General features: G+C 47.2%; 1 protein-coding gene across 1 annotated transcript in view; it reads right to left on the bottom strand.

Annotated features, from left to right (window-relative positions):
• Positions 1-12: 12 nt before the first annotated feature.
• LOC133352622 (cytochrome P450 4B1-like) overlaps positions 13-25866 on the bottom strand; it is a 36812-nt gene continuing 10958 nt past the window's right edge. The window contains exons 2-12 of the mRNA XM_061568377.1: positions 22286-22430; positions 17205-17249; positions 16156-16283; positions 10988-11112; positions 10377-10528; positions 9964-10070; positions 9657-9847; positions 8531-8664; positions 7285-7349; positions 2500-2582; positions 13-601 (exon numbers count right to left, since the gene is read on the bottom strand). Coding sequence (XP_061424361.1) covers positions 424-601; positions 2500-2582; positions 7285-7349; positions 8531-8664; positions 9657-9847; positions 9964-10070; positions 10377-10528; positions 10988-11112; positions 16156-16283; positions 17205-17249; positions 22286-22430 — 1353 coding nt within the window. The 3' untranslated portion in view covers positions 13-423. The remainder of the gene's footprint in view (positions 602-2499; positions 2583-7284; positions 7350-8530; positions 8665-9656; positions 9848-9963; positions 10071-10376; positions 10529-10987; positions 11113-16155; positions 16284-17204; positions 17250-22285; positions 22431-25866) is intronic.

The following is a 25866-nucleotide window of genomic DNA, read 5'->3' on the forward strand; positions in this document are numbered from 1 at the left end:
ATACGATTACAGTTTGAGAGCATGGTTTATTTTTTATTATTTTATTCATGCAGGACTATAGAGACAACACATTACTAATCAAGCAATATATATCTATCCACTGTTGGATCAAGGCTTTCCCAAGCTGTCGGCATCTCTCATACCACACAACACGAGTTATCTAATACCATCAGTTACTAGAACCTAGAGTGTTGCACAAGCAGGGCACGTGTGTGAACTATAGAAAAAGACATCTCACCATCATCAGTCTCACCCGAGTGTATGACAGGGAGTTCCACAGTGAGTGTGTGAGATGGGGAGAGAGTTCCACAGTGAGTGTGTGTGATGGGAACAGAGTTCCACAGAGAGTGAATGTGAGAGTGAGAAGCATGGAGAGGGCTCTGCGCTCGGTGTGATGTGAGATGGGGACGGAGCGCGTCGCTGCTACTCGGCGAGTGGCGGGATTCTCTCGAGCTGCAGCTGGAAGCCCGTGGTGGAGCGGTTGACGACGCGCGGCACGGGCTGCGCCTCCACGGGGCCCGGCAGCACGCGGAACCGTGAGAGAATCAGGGCGAGCGTCACGCGCAGCTCGTTCATGGCAAAGTGCTGCCCAATGCAGTTGCTGGTGGGGGCGGGGGGGCACGCAGGGTGAAGGGAGTCATGGTCACAATCACAATTTTATCATCGCTTACATTACCAAAGTCAACCATGAAATCGGTCTGTAGTAGAGCCGTGCTATACAATTATGTGGATAAGTTCCAGCTCAATAAATAAAACATTGCTGTGGCTGTAATGCGACACATAATGAATATGGGGCACGCAATGCTTTGCGAGAATATTTCTTCATGAGGATGCAAGTGCAGCCCAGGGAGGGGTCTGTGTTGGGCAGCACCACTCCTCTTGTGTGGTGCCATCGTTCCCTTCAGATCTCATTGTACAGAATGTTCTATTGTTCATTAATGTGATGGCTCTTTCATTGGCAGATTTGAGCCAGAAAGGCGCCACGTGTGTCAGCAAAAAATAAAATAAATATTTATTTGATGGTTCTCCGCACTCACTCATCCAGGCAAGACAAATATCCCTATTATAGCCTTAAATAGACTTGGGGTGACTGCTGTTAGCGAGCACCTATGGATCACCAGCACTACACGCAACTGCCTATGTCTCCCCAGTAGCGATACTTACTGCACCAGGTACTAATTTGAGGCTGAGTCGACTTAGCAGAGGCCCAATACCTATTCAATTAATTGTCACCGGTGTTGGCCGTGAGGGGGAATCGAACTTGTGTTGCAGGGTTCATAGCGCAGCACACTAACCGCTGTGCCACAGCTCCCCACCCATCCAGGGCAGGCACCGACACTATCACCCACGCAGGCTTCAGACACGTTCACTGCTTTCATAATCATAATCAGTTTATGCTTGGTTATGCTTGGAGCCTCAGTGGTCTCACGAATCAGGAGGCGATGTTCTTCCTGTGTGTAATCGCTCATTGAGTAATTTCTCGGTAAGATATTTCAGCCTTGGGATGTTTGACCAGTGTCAGGTACATTGTGTCGTCGTTTTTTGTCCCGAGTCTGGAATTAAACCCTGGAAACTTCTTGCTGCAAAGCAGCGTGACTTATTTTAAGTAAAAATGCGCAGTCCTTTTTAAAAATCAACTGTCCGATGAAGGCATCATTTGAGTGGGGGGAGTTACTTAACAATACTTCGACAGACTAGGCAACGTGGGTTGGTGAAGGGGAGAAGGGGACAGGTATGGTTTATTCTTGATTTGAAGCTTTCGTGACTGCAGGAATCCATACTCTTTGGTTCTTTCGGTAAAGTCACGTAGTTAGAAATAAAATAAAACATAACTTCAACCGAGAAGATGGATACAAATTGAGCAATCATTGGAATGATGTTATTAACCAGGTAAAACCTTAACTGTTTATGGTTGTTTTCTATCATATCTGCCGGGTACTCGTCTATTTTTCCGAGTTAATTTCCCCCCGCATCCCCAGCTTTACCCAGCCTCCCACTTCCAGCCCCGCCCACTTCCCCCCCGCCTCACGTCCACTCTCTTCCCCAGCGCTCACGCAGCGCCCCCCTACCCCACCCCCCTCTCTCTCTCTCCCCCCTTGCTCCCCCCCCTTTCTTACCTATATAACCTCTTGCCACGGCAGCTCTCTCGCCCACTTCAGTATTTTTTTCTTGCTGTGGTTGACACACCTGATGAAGATTGCTTGTGTTGCAATCGAAACGTCGTGATTTGTTTTATTTGATTTCTAACTACGTTACTTTACTGAAAGAACCAAAGAGTAGGTATGGTTTATAACTCCCCATTGCCAATTATTTTATTTGTGTTCGGGAATCGAACTTGGGTTTCTGGGTTTGTGTGCAATGCGTTAACCACTGACCCATCGCTCCCCCCCCCATGTCCCTTGCAGGCTGATCGCGTCGCGGGGCTTCATATTTTGTGTCGTAACGGCCCGAGTTTGCCTGTGGAGACGGTGGCGGTGAGCAGGAGGGTTTAACGCTCACCGGGGCCCGGCCGAGAAGGGGATGAACGCGTAGGGGTGGCGATTGGCTGCGTTTTCAGGAGAAAATCTCAGAGGGTCATAAACCTGCGGGCAGATGCACAGGCGAGTTAAAATTACATTGACACATCCAGTGACTTCATGTGCACGCGTACGCACACACTGATCACCACCTCCGTCTCTATTACCCTGCTGGGGAAAGTTATTTAAGTGAGCACCTGTTGTACACTCGAAATGAAGGACGTGGGAAGGTGCTCCAAATCAAGGGCAGACACATTTATTGTGGTTAATAGCAAGCTTGTGAAGAACAGCACCGTCACTCTGTAGAATGCACCAGCATGTGTGTCACACACAGCAATTCTTCCGAGTCGCCATTAACCATGTCGCTGGTGTCCAAGTCTGGTTAATCTTAACAGTTTTCTCTTAAACCCAATTCTACTACTGATAAACCATCTTTGTCTTTGACAATCACATTTGCACATCACTATTCGAATATTCCTTTAATAATGAGCTGTATGTCTATCTATACCATCCACTTATATCGGTATCTTACACCCATTATATGTACTGTATGTGTACAGTATACGTACTGTATGTGTCACCATTGTACAACTTACTATTTTACATGTGTTCTATTTTCAATAGCATTGCAAGTATTCATACTCTGGGTACATGGGCATGGTTATAGACTAAACAGTATTAGGGTTAGAGAATTACAATGACAGTAGGTAATTACAGTGCATCATCCCTTTACCATGCACAGTGCTAAAACCCCTCTAATTGCATATATCACAAACGAACAATTCAAAGCCAAGATTAACGTCTAGAACAAGTCTAGAGCAAGTCTAGAACATTTATATAATGATCAAAAACAACCTTTGGGTCCTTTACTTGTAAAATGCACCAGCACGTGTGTCACACACAGCAATTCTTCCGAGTTGCCATTAATCATGTGACAGGTGTCCAAGTGCGGTTATTCAATAACCCTGGCAGCCACCTACAGGCCCAACTCAATCATCACATGCTGCTGTACACACATGCATTGATGTACTGCACAGCACATCAGGACTTTCACAGAACCACACTTTACTCCCTTGCTGCAGAAGGATATAATTAAAAGAGTGGTCCCTTCCTAATGTGCCACACACCTATTATTAAGTTGATAGCAGGTTGGTACAGAGCTCCATTCCCAGCCATCTAAGTGTTAGGACGCCGACACATGATCCTTATGGCAGTACCCCGGGGTACCAAATAATACAAAATGGCCGAGGCAATTAAATATTTTATTTCTGGGACACTATTTTCCCCAGGGGTGGACTTAACTCCACGACTGGGGTACCAATCAATCCGAAATCAGTGCTACTCCGCGATGTCAAAACGCCAAATAGCATGAAAAAATCCGTTTTCAAAAAATTCTACTTTGAATAGTGCATTGGGTACAGTTCGTCGAGGTGAGTCGATTGCCGCATCGCTGACCATCAACAAACTAAAAATGACTTCATCACGGACATTATGTGGGAGCCGGTGTACTATGGTACCCCAGGATACCGCCATAAGGTTCACATGTTGCACTCGGGAGCCTTTGATTTGACACAGCACCAACACTAGGCCCGACTACTTTGCTTGTCTCTTTAAGCTCGTACCCTCCCCTTGTGCTCTCTCCTTTTATACCTTTCGAGCCAATTCTCTCGAAGCTCCACACCGCTCTCGACCAATCATCGTCCTTCTTCCCTCAATGGTTGTCAACCGTCGCCTCAACACTCAACTTTCGCTTCCCCCCTTTTTCAGTTTGAACCTCCACCTCCAATCCCTTTGAACCTCGCCTCCCGACCAATCACTGTGGAGCCCTCTCTGCACCAATGGGAAGCATTGGCCTACTTCCTTGACTGTCTGCTGGTATGTTTGCTGCAGGTGAGTTGTCTGTTGTCTCGTTTATTACAGAAGTTTCCCAGGTTTTACGCCAATGCACACACGACAGAATTACCATCAGTAAACCTGAGGGGGGCCCAGGTCTCTTAAGTTTACTGAGACTAATCACCTCTGGTGTGGATGTCCAGGGGTTAATACTGGAATTTAGCTGGTGGTGAGGCAAGTTGGCAAATACTGTACTGTTTAGCCAGCACCTGATTAGGACAGCCTGGCACAAGAGGGGGTTCTGTGGCCACCAGCATGCCGTGCTACCTTTACCCACCCAAGTGCTGATGATAACACACAACACTGGGCATTAATTTACGGCTGAGTTGACATCGGAGCGATCCAGGACAGGTTCAGGCATTCCTTGCTTGATGCGGCAAGGAATCTAACCCAGGTCACCAGGTGTGTAGTGAAGTGCACAAACCCAATTCTGCTGCTGCTGCCCGGGTGCTTGCGGCCAGGCCCCACGCACGCGGGACTTCGGCTGAACAAACCAAGCGGTGTGAACAAGCAATGCCTCCCCTCTTCCCTGGAGAATGGGGGACCATGCCGAGAACTTCTCTTGGCTTGGATTGACAAACTAATTGTCTCACCCAAATGTCTCCAGTACTGCGGTGGCACTCACCAGCAAAAGGGAGTGCTGATTGGTCGACTTTCCAGGTCAATCGACTCGAGTTCTGCACCCACTGTGCTACGATCTGCTGTGGAAATGCCGACCCCTACCTGACCGTGTTCGTCACTTGTTGCAATGCATCCCACATTATTATGCTGCAGATCTCGTCAGTTTTTCTTCGACCCTACATCCACACGATCCAGAAAGAGTGCCTTCATCGCCATATTGCTGATGTCAGGTATCAAGCCAAACCGTGGATCAGAGCTCAACTTTGGATTTGTAAACGCATGCTCCCTAGATAACAAGATGGCATTGATCCAATATCTGATCAACAAATGTCGACTCGACATTTAAGTTAAAGTTAGATATGGATGCCTCGATAACCTCTAAAAATGCACGCGAGCAGTGCACATGTGGTTTGCCAACACGGTGGCGTGTCGCATAGTGTGACGAGGCGAAAGTTGATGGTTACACCCCTGGCTTACCACTGTGGCAGTTCTAGCTGGTGTGACCGATTTTAGGAGTATGGGTGTGGGAAGCCCAATTATGCAAATTTACCTGCCATAAAAGGGGGAATAAAGAAGGGGTTTGGAGGCACTTGACGTGAAGAGAAGGGAGGAGTGGGGCCAGAAAATAGCAGCAGCAGCCAGGAGCTGGAAGCCTCTACCCACCGCAAGAGTGTGGAGGCACCACACCAAGGGGAGGCAGCAGGGCTCTGCGTGCTGTTGGTGGGGAAACACCACCCCAAGGGAAGCCACCTGCTCTGTCTATAGCTGCAGAGTGGTCACACCAGACCAAGAGAGCCAGCCTTGCTTTAATTACTGCTACAAGGTGGACACGCCAATGGAGCCACCAGTGCTCTACCTACTGTTAGACTGAGGAGACACCACTCCAAAGAAGGCACGAAAAGCTTTGCATATTGCTACAGGCCGACTGGGACACACAGGACCGTGAGACCCTATAAACGGGCGTGCTTGTGGGTGTATAAGGGTGATAGTCGTTCGGGTGCGTTTCGTGTAAAAACTGGTTCCTTTTCTTCATTAAGTTCCATATAGAGCGCACAAGTCAGACAATAATTGTGGGGTTCTGCCTTTCTGTATGCATGAAAGTATCGCCTATAAAAGAGTGGCAAAACGACCAACCCGCCTGGTGTGTTACATCCCTCCCCAAGGAATCATACTTCCCATAAAGAATGCAACTATTCCGAATCATTACTCATAGTATTGACAAAGCTTGATTTTCGGAACTCACTACTCTCCAGGATGTCTGAAAAAAACATTAGCAAGCTACGTGTACAAAATTCTTTGGCATGTGTCGTGACGGGCACTGTAAAGTCCAACAATGTTGGTCCGGTGCTCGCTTGCGCTGCATTGGCTTCTGGTTGCTGAACAAATACATATAAGATCGCACTCATTACACACAAAGTGCTTGCCACAAATGAACCACGATATTTTGCTGATTTCAAGGTGCATAAACCATCATGCAAACTCTGGTCATCCTCGCAGTGGCTTTTGTATAACCACTGCATAACGCGTATTCAAATGCGCTTCTGCAGCCGTCTGCAATGCTCTTCATTTTTAGAACAGTTTCTTGTGTTCAGTTTGTTGTCCTTCCCCCGCACCTCCAATTTTCATGGCTGGCTATGTACAGTGCGAAAGAAGTTCAACGTACATACATTTCATACACGTGCAGTATTAATCAGGACGGCCGCTGGATTTGAACCGTTAACTTCTATGTATGTTGTATGTATGTTCAACTTCTTTCGCACCGTACATAGTCAACCGTGCTAATCGGACGTGCAGGGACGGATAACAAACTAAACACAAAAATAACTTATGTAACAAGCGGAAAACGCGCTACCGCTGAGCTGCATCACTACGTTCTCTCCTTTGGCAGTCATTGCATCACCAGTCTCATTAATCGGGCAATACATCTTTCAGACCCAAGCCTACTTTCTTCAAAGTCAATATGCATCTTATTTTCAATAACTCTGCAAGTGGGGCTTAAGTTTAAAATCGTCACAATTGCATTGTATTTGTTATTCAAAATCATGAAAATATCCTAAAATTGTCATGCTCTGCCTATATTTGTTTCAGAAGGAAGGAATGTGAACATGGACAAAACAATCTTCATGTCGAGGCTACGAATGTATTGAATCTGCACGTGCAGGTCAAATACAGAGGCCAGGTGAGTGCATTTCACACATGCGACACTGCCATAGTTCAATGAAGCAGCGTGCACACTCGGAGGCTGGAGACAAACCTCTGGGTCCTTCCAGAACTCTGGGTTTCTGTGCAAGCAGAAGATGTTGATGAAAACTCGGGTTCCTGCACGTTTGCACAGCACAGGGGTTGGGAGGCAAAGATACATGAACGTAGAGTTGCTAAAGTTTCCCAAAATGTGTAGTTACACAGCTCCCCATCATGGTGCAACTGAGAATAGAATCACATGGGCCAGGGGTCTGCGACTCCAGACCTTGTTCCGGAAGTCCATATGGAGTGAAAGTGGCAAAGATACAAATATGCTGCGATGCCACTTTAAGGGATGGTACGCGACACGAAGAACTTCAGGATTGGACAGCATGAGTCAAGGACCAGCCATTTAACAGAAGAATAAAGACACGTAAACTACAGTATGGTATAAAAAAATAAACCTATTATCATATCATATTTTCTACCTACGTGACTTTACCGAAAGAACCAAAGAGTATGAATGCATATATTATCAGAGTATTGTGGTTAATGCGGACATAATTCCTTGTAAAAGGTTTCAGTTTGGTGTTTTAACATCTGAACACTTGTTTAATTCTCAGAAAAAAGGGGAAAAACCTATTATATTTTGGTACTGGCAAAGGAGGTCACATGATGTAGATGCTCACCCCGAGCTCTCATTACTCTGATAGTGCATTGTCTTTGAGCTGTACGCCTTTAGGTGTCCTCTGGTCTAACACCGTTTGAGACGAGGCTCAAGATAAGGCTGGTGTGGACCAATCAGTTTCAAGCACAATGCATATATTATCAATGTATATTTTTTGTTTGCATTCTGACCACAAGCATCGTGGTTAATGCAGACAATATTCCTTGTAAAAGGTTTCAGTTTGGTGTTTTAACATCTTAACACCTGTTTTGTTGCCAGAAAAAAAGGGGAAATAGCTATTATCATACAGTATGGTAATTTAGTTTTTACAGTTATTCTAACCTACAAAGGTTTTATTAACTGGGACTCCAACCCACAACTCCTCGCCGGGACCCTCGTCCATCGCTCGCATCCCTCTCCCCGTGTCACTCACTCCACCGCCTGTCCACTCCCAATGGGCCTTGGAGTTCGAGTGTGCTCCGGACTTGTAAAAATGTGGCACCAGCCGTGGACAGAGTCGGCGCAAAGTGACAACAAACACGGGGTTGAAAGAAGACTAGGTAAAGCGTTAGGATCTGTGGGAGGGGGTGGGAGGCTAGAAATGTCAGCTCGCTGAAGTTAGGCCAGAGTCGAGGAGGCTAGGAGCTAAGACCTGTGGGGATGACGCGCCCGTCGCACAAGGCGATTGGTTTGCTCGTCTTCCTGGAGATGGCGGGCACCGCGGTCTGCAGGCGCATCGACTCCTTGATGCACATGGTGGTGTAGGACAGCTGGGAAAGGTCGTCCCTGCAAGGGGACATGCATGCACGGTGATTGCAGATCACAGTCCAACGTCAGTTTGTGTCCTGTTTACCTCAGGTCTAAGTCAGCTGAAAATTGGGCATCATATTCGGGCTCAATGCCTGAACGCGAGTGTTGCTCTTGCCCACTGAGTTGCACTGCCTGGCAATGTATATTTTATTGTACACGTTGATTGCAAACAATGAAGAACAAAACGGCTTCCAACATTTTTAATATTCTGTATTTCTAAAACTTTTCATCAAATTGCTCCTGAATGTGAAAAGGCGCAGCCCTGCAGTTTCTAGCTCACACGACTGCTGGCAGAGCAGCCTCCAGGAGAGGGAGCTCTCGAGAGCCCTTCCAGGCCTTCTCTCTCACGATGGCCAGACGTCTTGATGAAGGTTCCTTCGTGTAGACAAAAGTAGATATATGAAATGTTTCTCCATATCTGTGGTTCTTAAACCTGTGGGTCGTGCTCCCCTGGGGTGGCACACACTGTGGCATGGATACCGTGCAATAAAAATGCAGAAAATATTTAAAACTAGCACAGGGAATGTCAGTACCCTGTTGTGGTGACAAATTCACTCATGCACAACATGAAATAAATTACTTATGAACACAAAACTCACAAGGACAAGGCATGAAATAAGTGCCTTATTAACAGTGGTCTTGATTTGGGGCACCACGCCAAAAATGTTTATAACTTTTGCTCTAAATAAAGCAATCCAAGTAAATATTTAATCCAGGCGGTCCATTGACATTGACCCTGAAGAACAGATTCTGCTACTGCAAATATTGTTTTGTCATCAGCCTCTAACAAGAAGGAGACATTGATGGGTTGAGAGAAACACAATGAAATAAATCCAACTGATTCACAAAATCAGCCTGAAAACCTTTCTCCTGGAGAGTTTCAGGAGTCATCTCCAGAAAGAAGCTTTGTGTTCTCTTCACTTGAGAGCGTGCAGAGTGCTTTCCATGTTGCATGCCAAACCTCTCACCAGGTGAGGAAGGTTCGGCCTGCAAGCAGGCTTGTGACCTCGGCACGGCAAGCATCCTGGTGGTGAGGGTTGTGAGCCATGGCATGTAGGGCCCAGGCCAGGCCACTGGCTGTAGTGTCATGGCCAGCAAACATGAAGGTATCCACCTCGGCCTGTATGTCCTCCTTGGTCAGCCCATTGCCCTTGTCATCCTGAAAAGTGGGGAAGCCGGTCATTGCAAATAATTATTCATAACCATTGTGACCTACGTGCAACCGAGAGGCCACAATATCCATGCCATCAATGCTCTTCACGATCGGACGCTCACCCGCACGCTGAGCAAGATGTCGAGGAAGTCAAGGTACCGCTTTGCTTTGATCTTCTCCAGTTCATCTTCCCCACGCAAGGCCTCCTTGCGTTCTTTGATCACTTTAGCTGATTAGCAGTACACATATACACACGCACAAAAATAATATTCTACATTTAGCCTTAGACTTCTGTGACGCATGTTATTTGCAGAGTTGTGACCTGCACTTCACTGATCACCCTCTACGTTTACGGGGTTCCTATTTTCTGGCAGATAAAGGCAAAGGTTTTTATTTTTAAGCTGTCTATGAGTAGAGCGGAGACACTGCTGTTGGTACACTGCACCGTGACCCTCACCCCTATCGTCTTATCATGCGAGGCAGGGTGTCTTAGTCTGCGCACATGATAGTTGGCGTGCCTGTGCGCCCACCATACCTGTGTGTTCGTGTGCGATGTTACACGCCTTGCGAAAGCGGAATCCCAGTGGACTCAGGTTGAAGATGACATCAAAGTGGTATGGGAAGATCCGGATCCGACGGTGCACCATTTCCGTGAGATCAAACACCGCCGACACGTAGGAGTTGTCACTGGCCACCAAGAGCGGGGCACAGGGCGAGAGAGGTCACGCGAGTTACAAGACGCCACTCAGTGGCTATTAGCGCACGTGACAGACGGTTGGTAATTTGGGGAAGACCTCTTGACATATGTTTAGGTTGAAGAGAATCGCTATGGGAAATCGCAGGTTGCTATTACATTTGTAGGTAATTTAGGAACCTGGATCATGAGACTAAGGCGTGTGGATGCCTGTGCAGTGAATATAAACATCTTAGCGGTTTAGTGTAAGGTTATGCATCACACTTTGCCAAGGTAATTCTGCATTATGCAATCACTATGATCAATTGGCGCTTTCTTTCGCTCTCTTTTAATGCACGATGGCAACAGCCACGTGTGCAGGAGCTGAATGCCAATGTCGAGGCCTGCGAGTCCCTGCCCCATGCCGCAGTGCTTCCAGCTCTGCATGGCCTGCGCGTGCCCCGCCGGGTCACCTGTCCGTCTGGCAGCTGCTGCGGTAGCTGAAGGCACACTTCATAATACTGTCCAGCATCATGAGGCTGATGTCCTCAAACACGTCAAACAAGTTCTCCGTCTCCATCTTCTTCTCCCATTTGTCCTGTTGGATGCAAGTGAAAGACAAAGACAAAAGATCCCCATATAGCCTTTAATGTAATTTTGCAAGTGAGAAGTGCTCAAACGGACCTCTTTGACTCAATATATTAGGTTACAATTTTTGTTTTGTTTTGTTTTTTCAATTTATTGTTTAGCCTCACAGCACCAGAGGGGCAACCCGGACTTTAAACATGCCTTCCCCTCTGCACAGAAAACCTGGACTTCTGGATTCGGGCCTGCTTCATGAAACTAAAGCCGAGGCCCGTGTTAGTCTGCCCCACACTCCACGTGTTCAATGGCGGAAAGTGCCCCGCGCAAAAATCTAAGGCCTCTTCTCCACTCACGTTCCCAATTAAGGAAAAACCCGAGACCCCTCATAAAGGAACTCGTGGGATGCTACAAGCTCTTCTCAAAAAAGTCAATAAACTCTCCCAATATACCCAGAAGATTAGTCTACTTACAGAGGAAAATACCAACCTATTCCGAGTCCTCAACAAAAAGTTAAGTGGCATCAGTGAGAGTGGAAAAGCAAGATTCCATGATGACATCTTTCCAGGTGGCACTAGAGGAACAGGGGGAGTTCAGCAAAACACATAACGCCAAACTCAATGAGCTAGAGGATGCATTCAACAAAAGAGAGCCGAAAACAACAACTCAAGGTCTTTGGTGTTACAGAGCAGGGAGGTCACAGTTTCCCTAGGAGTCCTCAACTACATCAGAAAGCACCTACCTACCTACCTTCTGTGCTAGCTAACCCCAAGACTCCAGTCCAGCAACCGATACATTCAGACTGGATCATTAAGGCCTACTGGGTTGGAATCAAAGAGGGACAAGGCTCCATGTATACAGGCAACCCGTGACTCTGCCCTCTGTTAATTCTCTTCTCTAATCAACATGGTTGCGCTAAGGATGGCAAGAATTTTAAGGGGTAAAGGTACTCAAATAGAGGGAAACCGGGTTCTCATAGTCCCTGACCTTACTCTCGAAGACTCTAAAAAGAGGAACCTACTTTTCCCCTGCATAGTGGCCTGTTGAACAGGGATGGGCTGCACTCAGTACTGCTTTGCCCATCCAAACTGCGAATCAACATCGGAGGGAGGAGGTGGAATATCCTGACCCCAGGCAAGATGATGGGGTGCCGGGAGATCCAGGAGATTCGACAGGGACCAAGAGTTAATGGAAAACAATGTCAATGGAGTCCCGCCTGAAGCAGCTGGTCGCTGGACAGAGCGGTGTGGTAATTCTGGTCCTGCATCTCCGGCGCCGGGACAACGCGTATTCTTACATGGGCAGTGCAGCACAGGGAACTCTTACGCCCCAAACAACTCTCTTATTTGCCTTCTTGCACCATCCCCTTCCTCTTTATTCCTCCCACTAACTCCCCTCGACCACTCCAGATGGGCCTTGTATTGCGGCTTTGTTCTTTTCCTTCTAGGATCCCTCGTAGTCGAGTGATTTCCCTCCAGGTGTCACTTGTCCGGGTTGTGAGATGGGCCTGGCTGGCCATGGTTCCGGAAGTGGCTGAACAGGCCGATCCAAGACCTGCAGATCTTGATGCAGTGGGGACAGGGACAGTTTATCCTGGAACTCAGACGTGTTGCCTCTGTCTCCGGTGTATGTGTATGTACTTTGAAGCGTGCTCTTTTCCCAGCTATCAATGCTCTTTGTTGGGCCTCAAAATGTTCAGTTCCATTGTTTATTTGGTCCTCCATGACGGTCTATCAAGGCATAGATTTCCCAGTTGTTTGGCTCTATAAGGCTTTACTTGAGGTGTGTTTTAAGGTTGTGATGAAAATGCTTCTTTTGACCTCCAGGGGCACTGGATCCATCCCTGAGCTGGGAAGAAAAGATTTACTTAGGAAGACTTGAGTCATTCATCCTGACGAGGTGACTTGCCCATCTGAGTTAGTGCTTCATGATAGTGGCTTCTGTACTGTATGAGTTGGATCGCTCCAGGACACTTATGTTAGTTAGTCTTTCTTCTCAGCTGATGTTTAGTATTTTCCTGAGGCAGCATTGATGACACTTTGAGGGATTTGCTGTGTTTGCGATAGGAGGTCCAGGTTTCTGCACCATATAATAGGATAGGAATGATAACAGCATTATAAACAACAACTTTAGTCTTGGTGGTAATGTCGTGAACTTCAAAGCCCCTGTTTTTAAGCTTGGGAAAGGCAGCACTAGCTATAGCAATCTGATGTTGTATTTCATCATCAATTAAGACATTGCTGGCAAGATGGTTGCCTAAGTATGGGAAACTGGGAATGTTTCTAGTATTGCATTGTTAGTAGTGATTTTGGTGGGTGGTAGGTGTGCTCCCGGAGCTTGTTGGAAGATGATCTTTGTTTGGCTGGTAATGAGTGTTAGACCCATCCTGCTGTAAGCTTATATCAATATGTAGTGGTTTAAATACATGCTACGCGCGGGAGATTGCACGCACGTGCGAGCGCAGTACAGTGGGGGCATGTGAGGATGGGTGTTGTTGTCAAGGCTCAGAAAGGTAGGCCAGAGATGGGTTGAGGGTAATTAAGGACGCAAGACGGTGATTGGTTGGTGGGTGTTGTTGTCGGGGTCTGGCGCCACGTTGTCGGGAAAAACAACAGGTGGTGGAGGAGGGCTAGGAGCGGGGGGGGCGTCGGAGGGACGCCGATTAATCAATTCGAAGTTAATTGGGTCGGGCATGAAATGCAGGGGAATTGGAGCTGAGGGGAGTTCCCGCCTGGGGAGAGAAGAAGACGGTCGGAGCTGAAGCGGTGGAGAAGAATAGGGTAGCAGTGGAGAAGTATAGGGTAGCAGTGGAAAAGTATAGGGTAGCAGTGGAGAAGTATCGGGTAGCAGTGGAGAAGTATAGGGTAGCAGTGGAGAAGTACAAGGTAACAGTGGAGTGAGCGACGCGTAGAGTAGCATGGAGTGTGACGGCAAAGCCAGCAGAAAGCGGCTGGAGTGTGACGGCGAAGCCAGCAGAAAGTGGCTAGAGTGTGACGGCGAAGCCAGCAGAAAGCAGCTGGAGTGTGACGGAGAAATCGATAAAGAAGCGGCCGGAGTGTGACGGAGAGCCGCCGGAGTGTGACGGAGAGCCGCGGGAGAGCGGCTGAACTGTGACGGGGGAAGCGGAGAGGAGAGTCGACGGAGACGCGGAGCAAGCGAGGCCGGCGGAACGCGGCGAGCGAGCGGAGAGCATGTGGGGCAATGTTAAATCATGTTGGTGAAATAAATTGATGAAAGAAAAGTAAGAAGCTGTCGCGTGAAGTTCAGCACTACATATAAGTTTACTATGGCCTGAAGGTCAGCTTCTGAGCAGGCACTGACTTGGGCATCATCTACATATTGGAATGTGATTGAGGTTCTCGACTTGGCTCTCAAACGGTTGATGTGGAATGTTCCCGTCTGTCCTATATGTGATATGCATGCCTCAGGGGAGTCTTCCCTCTGTCAGGTGAAGCATTCCCACCAGGAAGATAGAGAAAAGAGTTGGTGCAATAATGCCCCCTTGCTTCAGTTCTTACCTTGATTGACTCTGTGGTTTCACCACCTGATAGGATGACAGCCTTCATACCATCATGCAGAAGACGGAGGATGTTTACAAATTTTGTTGGGCAGCCATATTTTAGAAGGATTCTCCATAGTGCTTCACGATTAACAGAGTCAAAAGCTTTAGTCAGATTTAAAAAGGCCATGTACAGTAGTAGTCTGCTCCTGGCACTTTTCTTGGATTTGACGGGCTGAGAAGATCATGTCTGAAGTTCCCCTGCCAGGTCGGAGGCCACTCTGGGATTCAGGAAGGAGTTTTTCAGCAAGGGGTAGAAGTCTGTTTAGGAGAATTCTTGGAAGTATTTTTCCAGAGGTGGCAAGGACAAAGATTCCTCTGTAGTTACCACAGTCTGACTTGTCACTTTTATTGAATATGGTGACAATGATGGCATATTTCAGTTCGTTGGGAAGGTTTTCATCATTACATATCCTGGCCATGAGAGAGTGCAGGTGTTGTCCTCCATGTTTGTAAATCACAGCAGGTATCTGGTTTGGTCCACTGGCTTTGTTCTGTTTCATCTGCTTGACAGCTTTGGCCATGTCAAGTATCGTTAGTTCTTCAGCCTCAGCGGTGGGGTGGTGCGGAATCTCACTAACTATAGAATGCCAGCTCAGCACTCTAATCTCTAAGCTACTCATTGACTTCTGTCATGGAGTAAGTAAAACATTAAAAGAACATTCTTGATTTGAAGCTTTCGTGACTGCAGGAATCCATACTGGTTCAGCAGTTCCACTGCTGGATTATGTTTTCCGCCTGAGAACGTCGTGATATATATATTTTTTCTACCTACGTGACTTTACCGAAATAACCAAAGAGTATTAAAAGAACATGTCTACCAGAAGTTTGACCTTTGAGTCTTCCAAATTGTTGCAAGTTCATCTCAGTTGATTCCAATGACAAATATGTATTTGAGAGGCTCACGGAGTGCCCCGTCCCCCGCGCCACCACCACCGCCACCACTTCCACCACTGCCGCCGCCTACTTGAAGGTTCCACAAGAGGGCGTGGCCCAGAGGCGGGGCCTAGCCACGCCTTGGTGGATAAAAGGGGGAGCGGATCCCCAGCTCGGGGCTTGTGTGTGGGGTCCTGGGTCCTGGCGTGTCGCTGTTCACCGACATCTCTCTCAGTCTTCCAGCCACATGGACAATCTCCTGCATGGGTTCCATCGCCATCGTCGTCACGCCGCCAGCCAGTGGCGGAGACGAGTGAGGGTGAGAGGACCACGCCGAGTGATCGGCTGTGCGTGTAGCCAGTAGGTGTTATTGCCTAGAGTATATTCAGTTGGAGGAAGAACCAGTGTTGGCCTGTGTTGTGCCCAGGGTGAGTAATAAAGAAGAAGTACCCTCTATATGACATGTCGTGGAAGTCGCTCATTACACATGTTTGGGGGTGGGAATATTAAAATTACACATTTGGATTCAGCACCATCCATAGTGCAGTACTAAGAACCATAATTCTTGCCATGGCTACTGCAGGGTAAGTGCCCACAGCATGTGTGACAACTGCGTGAGCTTACGATGAGCACTTGGGTGCTCTCCACCATGAGAGATACGTAGGGCTTCAGAATCTCCATGTGGAAGCCGGGGCTGAGCATGCGGCGACTCCGGAACCACCTTGGACCAGATGAGGTGAGGAGACTCAATCCTGTCCACAAGTAACATAACGTTGGAAGGTCAGTTTGATGATTACGGTGATACGGCATGCAGTGTGTGTTTGTGTAGATGGGAGGTGTTCTGGCTTGGTCAGTGTGTGTGTCTGTAGATGGAGGTGTACTGGCTGGGTCAGTGTGTGTGTTCATGTAGATATGACGTGTGCTGGCTGGGTCTGGTTCACCAGGCTAGTTTAGTCAGTCTGGATGCTTGCGGTTTATGTAAACAGCTCTTGACAATGATGTGCATGACAGGATATTGAATCCAGGTTATGGGAATCATAGCACAGTGCATTCACCACGATATCACTGCTTCAGGAAACCAATTTATCTTCTCTTTCATGTGACTTAGTGAAAAGAAACTTAAAGATCTATTACAGGAATTCCTTACCAACCACGGATTCGCAAACCGCGATTTCATGCACACACGGTTTAATTGTATACCAATTTACCAACCGTGGATTGTAAATTGAAGTATCTACGGGTAAGCAAGGTGGTAATACGCCATTGCGTGACGTCATTGTTACAAATTTAGCGGGCCTGTGGTTCTCCACGTTTCGCAGCACCACCCATGGCGCTGCGAAGCTGATCAGCTGCCTGTCGATTATCCTGTGATTCTTGCAGAGCATAGACCGGCCGTCGCATGGCAACTACATTCACGTTAATTGTGCCCTTGATCATGCAGCGAGTCGCAAAAGTGAGAGTGTTGCGTCTGTGGCCCAGAAGAAGAGGGGGAAGGTGGGCTGAGCCCCTACTTCTAACTACTCCTTCCGCCACCACATCTCATTGTCATCGTCATCATCATCGTTAATATAAAAAAATATGTACAGTGAATGTAATGTTTATTTACGTTTTATTACGTGCTTGTGAATTTGTTGAGTGGTCTCTGGTGCGTCTTGCAGGATTTGTAAACTCACCGATCCATGGAATGATGAATACATATCCGAGGTCATTCTTTGGTTCTGAACAAAAACACACATGAGGTGCATACAGCAAACACAGGAATTTCCACGGTAACAAAAAATAACTTGAACCACCCTATGGACTTGCTGCTCACATGTCCATACCTCTCTCAGAAGATGAAGTCGTGTCCTTTGTTTACCAGGCTCCAAAATGTATAACACTGTAAAGTGCATGTTTCCCTCACTTTATGCGGTTGATGTGTTCCAAAAAAAAGGGCGTACAAAGCGAAACGGCTGTCTGCCGAGTAGCATGTACAGTACACACAGTACCCACGAGAATGTTGTACCACTTTTGAACGTATAGCCACATCTGAGTGAATAAAAACGGCATAGAGCAATTTTTCACACACCCTCTCACATGCTCACATGCCGGTGAGAATGTGAGCGGGTGTGTCTGGAGGGTAGAGAAACTGGGGCAAGGGTCATGGAGGGCCCTATCTGGAAGCCCCTGAAACCTGCGAGTGGGTTCGAGAAGGGAGGTGCGGCCAGGGCGGAGCCAAGTCGTGCTCGTAGCATAAAAGGGGCCGAGAGCGGGAGCTCGAGGCTGCCGGTTCTGGTATTGGATCGTCTCGTCACTGTCGTCTTGTTGCCATCGTCGCTGCCGTCTTCACTCGATATTGCGCTGCTAGATAGTTGTTGGCTGTCTCCGTCAACGCCGTCGGTGTTAGACGGCTAGTGTTGTGTATACGCTAGCGACTGTAGAGTCAAGCAGGTGAGATCGTGTGTGTGCAATAAAGGTCCCTCTACAAACCTCGTCTCTGACTCACTGACACTACACCTGTATGGATATTTCGGCTGCATGAGCTGTCTGGTATTGGGTCGAGTGGGACTGGGTGATGGGGCTAGCTGTGTTTAGCATTGAAATGCGCTTTGATCAGGATCGGAATTACTTTGCAGTCGGTGGCAAATCCATGTTCTTATGGCGGGGGCATGTCAGTTGCACAGAACAAACACGGCTGACGTCCGACAAAGTGGTATTTAATTTTACTCGGTAAAGTCACGTAGGTAAACAAAATAAAGTAAAATAAAAATGAAAAAACAACTCAATTAAATCACGACGTTTCGGGCGCAACACAAACGTCCGTCATCAGGTGGGGACAAACACAGCGAAGACAGTTGCTAAAATATGTCAAAGAGATAGCGCTAACACGGGTTTATATAGCTGAGGGGGGGTGGGCGGGAAGGAAACGAGGGCAGGGTGAGTATGGGGGCGGGGCGTGGGCTGGGGGAGCCAATCCCAAAGCTGGGCATACAGCTCATGTCCCACGGGTGGGGGGGCAGGGAAGCAGGGGAGAGTGGACTCGGAAAAAAGTGGTGCACGATTAGGAAAGCTGCACCTCAAATTTCCTAGTGATGTGCAAGGCTGGGAGTAAAAGACTGTTGATGTGGATGTGAATATAAACTGTAAGGCAGCTAGGGTTTAACTTGGTTGATCACATCCTTCCAATAATTGCTCAATTTGAGTCCATCTTCGCGGTTGAAGTTATGTCTATGTTTGTATATCTGGATTGCCTCATGGACAAACCTTTGGTGGTATCCAGACGGCTTGCAGAGCACCTTGGTCTCGGAAAAGACAATATGAGAGCCCACAGCATTATAGCAATGATCAGCAACGGCGGAGGAATTCGTCCTGCCGTGTTTCAGATCTGCCTTGTGCTCGCGGACACGGTCAGAAACATGATGTTTCGTTTTGCCAATGTAACAATCACCACGGATGCAACTTAATACCAGGGTATTGCAAGTCAGGAATGACATCTTTCACAGATGGGATTAGATCACGGATTTTGTGTACTGTACTGAATCGGACCTGGATCTTTTGTTTGTTTAAGATTTTGGAAATCTTTTTAGTAGCGCCTGCTATGTATGGTAATGTGATGGTTTAGATGGGAGTCTCAGGGGGTTGTTTCTCCATGGTTTGAGAAACAGCTTTTGCGGATAGTACGGTCAGAATATCCATTCATCTTAAGGGCCCGGTGTACATGTTCCAATTCACTGGCCAGGTGGTGTTGGTCAGAAATGCAGTGATTCCCTATGGTGTAGTGTTTTTATGAGGGAATTCTTCTGTGCTGGGTGGTGGTGGGAATCAGGTTTCAGATAGGAATCTGTGTGGGTGGCCTTCCTGTAGACACAATGTCCCAACGAGCCATTGGGCCTCCTCTCAAACAGAACATCCAAGAATGGTAGCTTGCCATCCTTCTCCACTTCCATGGTAAATTTGATGGATGGGTGTATGGAATTAATGTTGTCGAGAAATTGGTTTAATGCTGGTAGGCCATGTGGCCAAATGACGAAAGTGGCATCCACATATCTCTTCCACAGGGAAGGACGCAGGTTGGATGTCTGGATGGCGTCTGTTTTAAATTTATCCATTAAAACATTGGCTATCACTGGTGACAAGGGGGAACCCATGGGGGTACCCTCATTTTGTTTGTAGAAGGTACCATTCCAGGTGAAGTACGTGTTGGTGAGGCAGTGCCTAACCAGCGCAGGGACAGAGTTCAGTCCATGTTGGGCTAAGTATTCAATTATTGTTATGGTGTCAGGCACTGGAACCTTGGTGAATAGAGAGACCACATCAAAACTGACGAGGACATCATCAGGGGACAGTGAAATGTCCTTGACTAGAGAGACCAAGTGAGTTGAATTCAGTACTGTTGAAGTGGTCTTGCCAGTAAAGGGAAGCAGGGTGTCCGATAGAAAACGGGCTAGTTTGTAGGTAGGTGAGTTGATCGTGGACACGATGGGCCGTAGTGGGGTACCTTCTTTATGGATCTTGGGAAGACCATAGAATCTGGGTGATCTGGCAGCCGAGGGTTTTAGGGAGAGCCGTTTGACTGGTTCGATTAGAGAAGTCGAACTGGTAATGATATTGTTGGTTTTTGTAGATAGGCTGTTTGTAGGATCTTTAGTGATTTTGGAGTAGCTACCATCATTGAGTAGGTCCTGGATTTTGTTGTTGTATGTGGTTTTATCCATGATGACAGTGGCATTGCCCTTGTCGGCCGAGGGGATGACTATGTCATCCCTCTTTTTTCAAATTTGCGAGTTAAGAGCGCTCGTTTTTGCTGATATTGCTCATGGGTTTCGTAGCATTTTTGGGGATAGTGGCGATTTCAGCTCTAGCAATGTCTGTTTGGAGTCCACTCTCCCCCGCTTCTCCCCCACCCGTGGGACATGAGCTGTATGCCCAGCTTTGGGATTGGCTCCCCCAGCCCACGCCCTGCCCCCATACTCACCCTGCCCTCGTTCCCCCCCCCCCCCTCAGCTATATAAACCCGTGTTAGCGCTATCTCTTAGACATATTTCAGCAACTGTCTTCGCTGTGTTTGTCCCCACCTGATGACAGACGCTTGTGTTGCGCCCAAAACGTCGTGATTTAATTTAGTAGTTTTTTCATTTGTATTTTACTTTATTTTATGTTTTATCTACGTGACTTTACAGAATAAAACCAAAGAGTATGGATTCTTGCAGTCACGAAAACTTCAAATCTAGAATTAAGGTATTTAATTTATCAACCCCGGAGCGACGAAGTGTTGAGTTGAACCACCTAACGTGGTCTGAAGTTGCGCTCTAATCACCGGGCCGCATGCCACCGCATCAAGCTCGGCGTGATGGGGTCTGCGCGGTGAGCACCGCTTGTCGGGACGTCCAAAGTGGTCAATTAATCTTAATTTTAGTTTCAATATTGCCCTCAATAAAGTAAGTATCAGTGCACATGACAGCAGAACGAGAACGGTACAGCCTCACAATGATTTTGAGACTGGACCCCCACCAGAGCAACGTAGAATTTACACCCCTTGCTTGGGATTAAAGTGGAAATCCACACCACCCAATGCTCTTTTAATGCAAATGTTATATTATAGTGGCAATGAAACATAAACTACACGATTACAAACCAAATAATGTTTTATTTTACCAGGCAAGGCCCACTAAGCTATGTAGCTCATTTTCATGTGACCTGGAAAAAATATTAGCTCAACGAAGTGGCTTATCACGTGGAAATTTGCAGCAGCCAAATACCCGAAACGCATGTTGATTCTAAATGTGGAGGGGAAACTGGAGGACTCGGAGAAAAATCCACACGACCACGAAGAGAGAGAAAGATATGCAAACTCCAAATATACAGCAGGCATCAGGGTCTGGATCGAACCCACGACCTCCTGTATACTAGGTGAGCAAGTGAACATCTCGCCACAATGGCATCCCATCCCAAGGCCCAGGACAAGAAGCAAAATACCGATGGTGTTTCACTGAATCAGATCCGTGGATGAATGTGCTTACATCGCGGGTTACGCAATTTATGTCTGTGAGGCCTTGTGTATCTGGCGTATTGTCCACCTAGATCCGACACTGTGTTCATACACACGTGGACTGGCAAGTCCTTCACAAAGGATGCCGTTTCCTAGGAAGTGGACGTCACAAGCCATGTCACATTACTCACGAGTTGGTCATTGTGGGCTCGTGTTGTAGCTATACATCCCAAATTGTACAATTACCCAAATTATAATTGTAAATATACATAGTCTATCAGACATCATGTAAAATATATATCTATTTATATTACTAAGCTCTCCAGTTACTACACTACGACCGCGTCCCTGTCGTGTCTGTGTATTGATGTCTAGTTCACTGGCCCTGCGTGTTCCTGCAGGGAACGTATGCCCTGCCACTAATCATTCTAATTCTGGCACAAAGGGTCCCATAGTCTCTGGTTTAGGCCAATCAACGCATACATTGTAATAAAAGCATACTTGCATTTCTTACCACAAGCATGATGTCTGGTTAATGCTGATTTGCATCCTTGCAATAAATGTCTCTGTTGTTTGAACATCTTTACACCTCCTGTATTATTGCCGGAAAGGATAAAGTCTTTTTTTCCAGCATTTTTATATCGGTAAAAAAGGTCCCATAGATACGAATACACTCTAGTTTGTGTGTGCAAAAGAGATTTGAGAGTAGCAGGAGTGTTTCTGGCCGATCGTGTTCTATCAGTGCGAGAGCGGTCATGCTGCTCTCTGCCCCTTGCGAGCCGTTACCTGCAGTGCTGATGATGGCTTTGGCATAGTCCGGGTGACTGATTTGCAATGTTGATATGAACGGACCAAACCACATGGGAAACACGTAGCGATACTCGCGGAACAGCTTCAAAAGATTCCGCAGCCACTGCTCGTCATCTGGAAGCTGCACACAAACACGTACAACACAAATACAAACACCCCCTGTATAGCCTTGAACAAACTGTCGAGGCAAGTGCTATTAAGGGGTACATATGAAGGCTGGCACAGCACACGAACAGTGACCCTTCCAATCCCACATAAAGTGCCTAACCCCTCAGCCATCTTCACACAGCCATGCAAGTTGATGTAACTGAGCAATACACTAATATAGACTGAATGTTTCCTGCGTAGACACGAAGAATTCGCCGCGGTGTATTACAATGGTAAACACACTGGACCTGCAATCAACCTCGAGGACACCGGTTCAATCCTGATCTCCCGGTGCGGCAGTTGAGACAACGAGGCAAGTTTTTGTTTCATTAAACCCCTTGACCAGTGCCGCCAGTTTCCACTGAGCAGAGGTGTGATTGCTGCTTGGCGGATCGTGAATTCACTTCGCAGGGGTTCTCAACCACGAGTTCTGCTCGCGTGTTGAGTGCTACATGTGTCAGCAGGTTCCCATGCAGCTGTGTGTGTACAGCCTCCATGTGCCGTTATGTAGTCTTGGGGTGACCGCGCATACGAGGGCACGCAACGAGAGGGCACACAGGCAGCACCGAGCCACCAGCAGCTACTACCGAGCCAGGCAATTATTTATATCCAGAAGACGGGTCCAGGTATCCCTCGCTATTGGTGTTGGCTGTGGCCAGGAGCCAACGTCAATCGGATTCATGGGACCCCTTAAGGTCGCACACGCGGCACCCCTGAACACGCGTCAGGTGGCCGCGCGGTACACGGAAAGTGCACACACTACATACACAGTACACAGTACATACATACACAGTACACACACACTACATACACAGTACACACACACTACATTCACAGTACACAAACACGACATACACAGTACACAAACACTACATAGACAGTACACACACACTACATACACAGTACATACACACAACTTAAATTTTAAGATTTTGAAGTTTGGAAAAAAATTCAAACTGAATTTTGAAGATCACATTGATTATATTGGTAAGAAGACACAAATTAAAATTGGTTTTCTGTATCGACACAAGTACTGCTTCCCCCCTATGTTCCGTTTGGAATTGATAAAAGCTACCATACTGCCTCTACTTGATTACTGTGACATCGTATACAAATAAGCCCCAAGCACTATACTGAAGAAGCTTGACTCAATTTATCACTCAGCCTTAAGATTTGCATTGAACTGCCCATATAGGACTCACCACTGCGATCTCTACATTGGGTCAAACTTAATATCGCTTAATGTTCGACGGCTTGTGCACCAGATCTTATTTATTCACCATGTACATACAAAAGGATCCGCAGACTACCTGCTGGATCTCCTCACTGTTTCGAAGAACAAATGTGACCTAAGGTCTTTGCTCATTTACCAGCTTCATATTCCTTATTGCCGTACAAATACTGGAGGGTCTTTGCTATTGAGGCCCCAAGGGTCTGGAATGCAACTGCCAATTAACTGCAACTTGAATCACTACCTATGAGATCTTCGCTCAAAACTGCTCTAGAGGAGTTGTACACTCATAGCTGCCACTGCTATTCAGTGGCCTAAAATCAAATGTTTTCGTTCCGGATGACCGCTGCAATGTATGATCTTGTGTTTTGATTTAGTGTGCCGATCTTTAAATGTGCATTTGGAAATTTGTGATACTCCTACTGATGCTCCTGCTGTTGTGGAGTGACTCATGAATCCAGCTATGGCTACAGGGTTTGGTGGTACATGTTCATATTCTTAGGTTTTTTCGGTTAAGTCACGTAAGTAAAACATCAAAATAAAAATAAAATAAAAATCACGACGTTTCGGAGGCAACACAAGTCTACGTCATCAGGTGGGACCGTCACAGCCGAATTAGCTGCACCCACTTGATGCAGCTAATTCGGCTGTGACGGTCCCACCTGATGACGGAGACTTGTGTTGCCTCCGAAACGTCGTGATTTTTATTTTTATTTTATTTTTATTTTGATGTTTTACTTACGTGACTTAACCGAAAAAACCTAAGAATATGAATCTTTGCAGTCACGAAAGCTTCAAATCTAGAATTAGTGGTACATGTTGTTTATGTCGTTTATTGTGAAATTTCAGTCACAGTTCCTATGATCACTGTTACATTGCTTATGGCTTTATTTTGGTGATTTCTAAAGTTTTTTGGTTTGGCCATGTTTGTTTGTTGTAGTACGGTGTTAGAATGATGGCTTTAATCTAAGTTGTCTTGTGGTTGTTGTTGTTTGACTTGCATCCCACTGGGATTTTTGCACAGCGTTGGTGTACGGTGCTTTTTTTTCTGGAAGACTTTGGAGTTTTTTCCTGGATTTTTCTGTTTGCGCATAGTCACTTTATGATGTTTCCTTGTTCATGTTTTAGTTTTTTGCTTGTTGCGGTTGCACCCGATTCAAGAGCCGAATGGCTCACAGGGCTATAGCAAAGAAATGAAACTGAAACACACTACATATGTTGTGCAGTATGACCACACGGAGACGGAATTTACAATAAGGGCTGATGCCGTTTATTAACACTGGTGCACACAACACTCTAACTCACACCAGAGGTAGGTGCTCTCTATTCTTGGTCCTTGCCCTGGACCCTGAACACTATATTGTCCTGCCCTCGGTTATCTCCTGGGGCTCTCTTACTCGTCTGGCCAGAGCGAGGGGTTCATCCAACACCACCCGGCGACGAGGAGAGAGGAACCCTCTCTCTCAGCCGATCCTTACTTAATACTCGGAGCCCTGCTCTCGGCTATCCCCTCGGCTCTCCCACTTGTTTGCCCAGGATGGGGGTTCATCCAACACTGCCCGGCGACGAGGAGGGAGAGACCTCTTCCAGACGATCCTTGCCCTGGCTCCCCACAACGACCCCGCCTTCATCACGGGGTACCCCTTAAGTACCCCTTTGGCAGCTCCTCCCCCTAGCTCGGACCCACCTTTGTTCCCGAAGGCACCCCCTTACACGCCCGTGACATGACGTCATCCTCGGCTGTCAACTCGCTCGCACCTCCCTCTGTTCGCTCCCTCATGGTTGCTCACACTTTTCCTCTACATCACCCCTCCCCATAAAAAAAAATTCAGCCGTCCCGGCTACTAACTATACTCAAACCAACCCGTATCGGAGTCGATGGCAACCAGCCAGAAACCATCAACAAGAGCAATTGGAACAACAATATAACAATAACAATGTAAATGGAGGTATGAAGGCAGGGCCATCTGGAGGGGGGGAGGGGTTGGACACAACAAGAGTGTGTAAGGCAGAACGGCAATTGCAAGGAAGGCCTCCATCCTTCAGTTCAGGGTGTCGACCACCCCGTCGGCGATGACGGGCATCGGAAGATAACGGCCCAGAAGGAGGTGTTCAGCGGAACAGTGCCTCTGGACCGCGTATGTGCTGCCAGACTGCTTCCACAGGCAGCATCCGGTTT

The sequence above is a fragment of the Lethenteron reissneri genome, chromosome 41 (genome assembly GCF_015708825.2).
Source record: "Lethenteron reissneri isolate LAM-NWPU_2019-01 chromosome 41, ASM1570882v1, whole genome shotgun sequence".
Lineage (NCBI taxonomy): Eukaryota > Metazoa > Chordata > Hyperoartia > Petromyzontiformes > Petromyzontidae > Lethenteron > Lethenteron reissneri.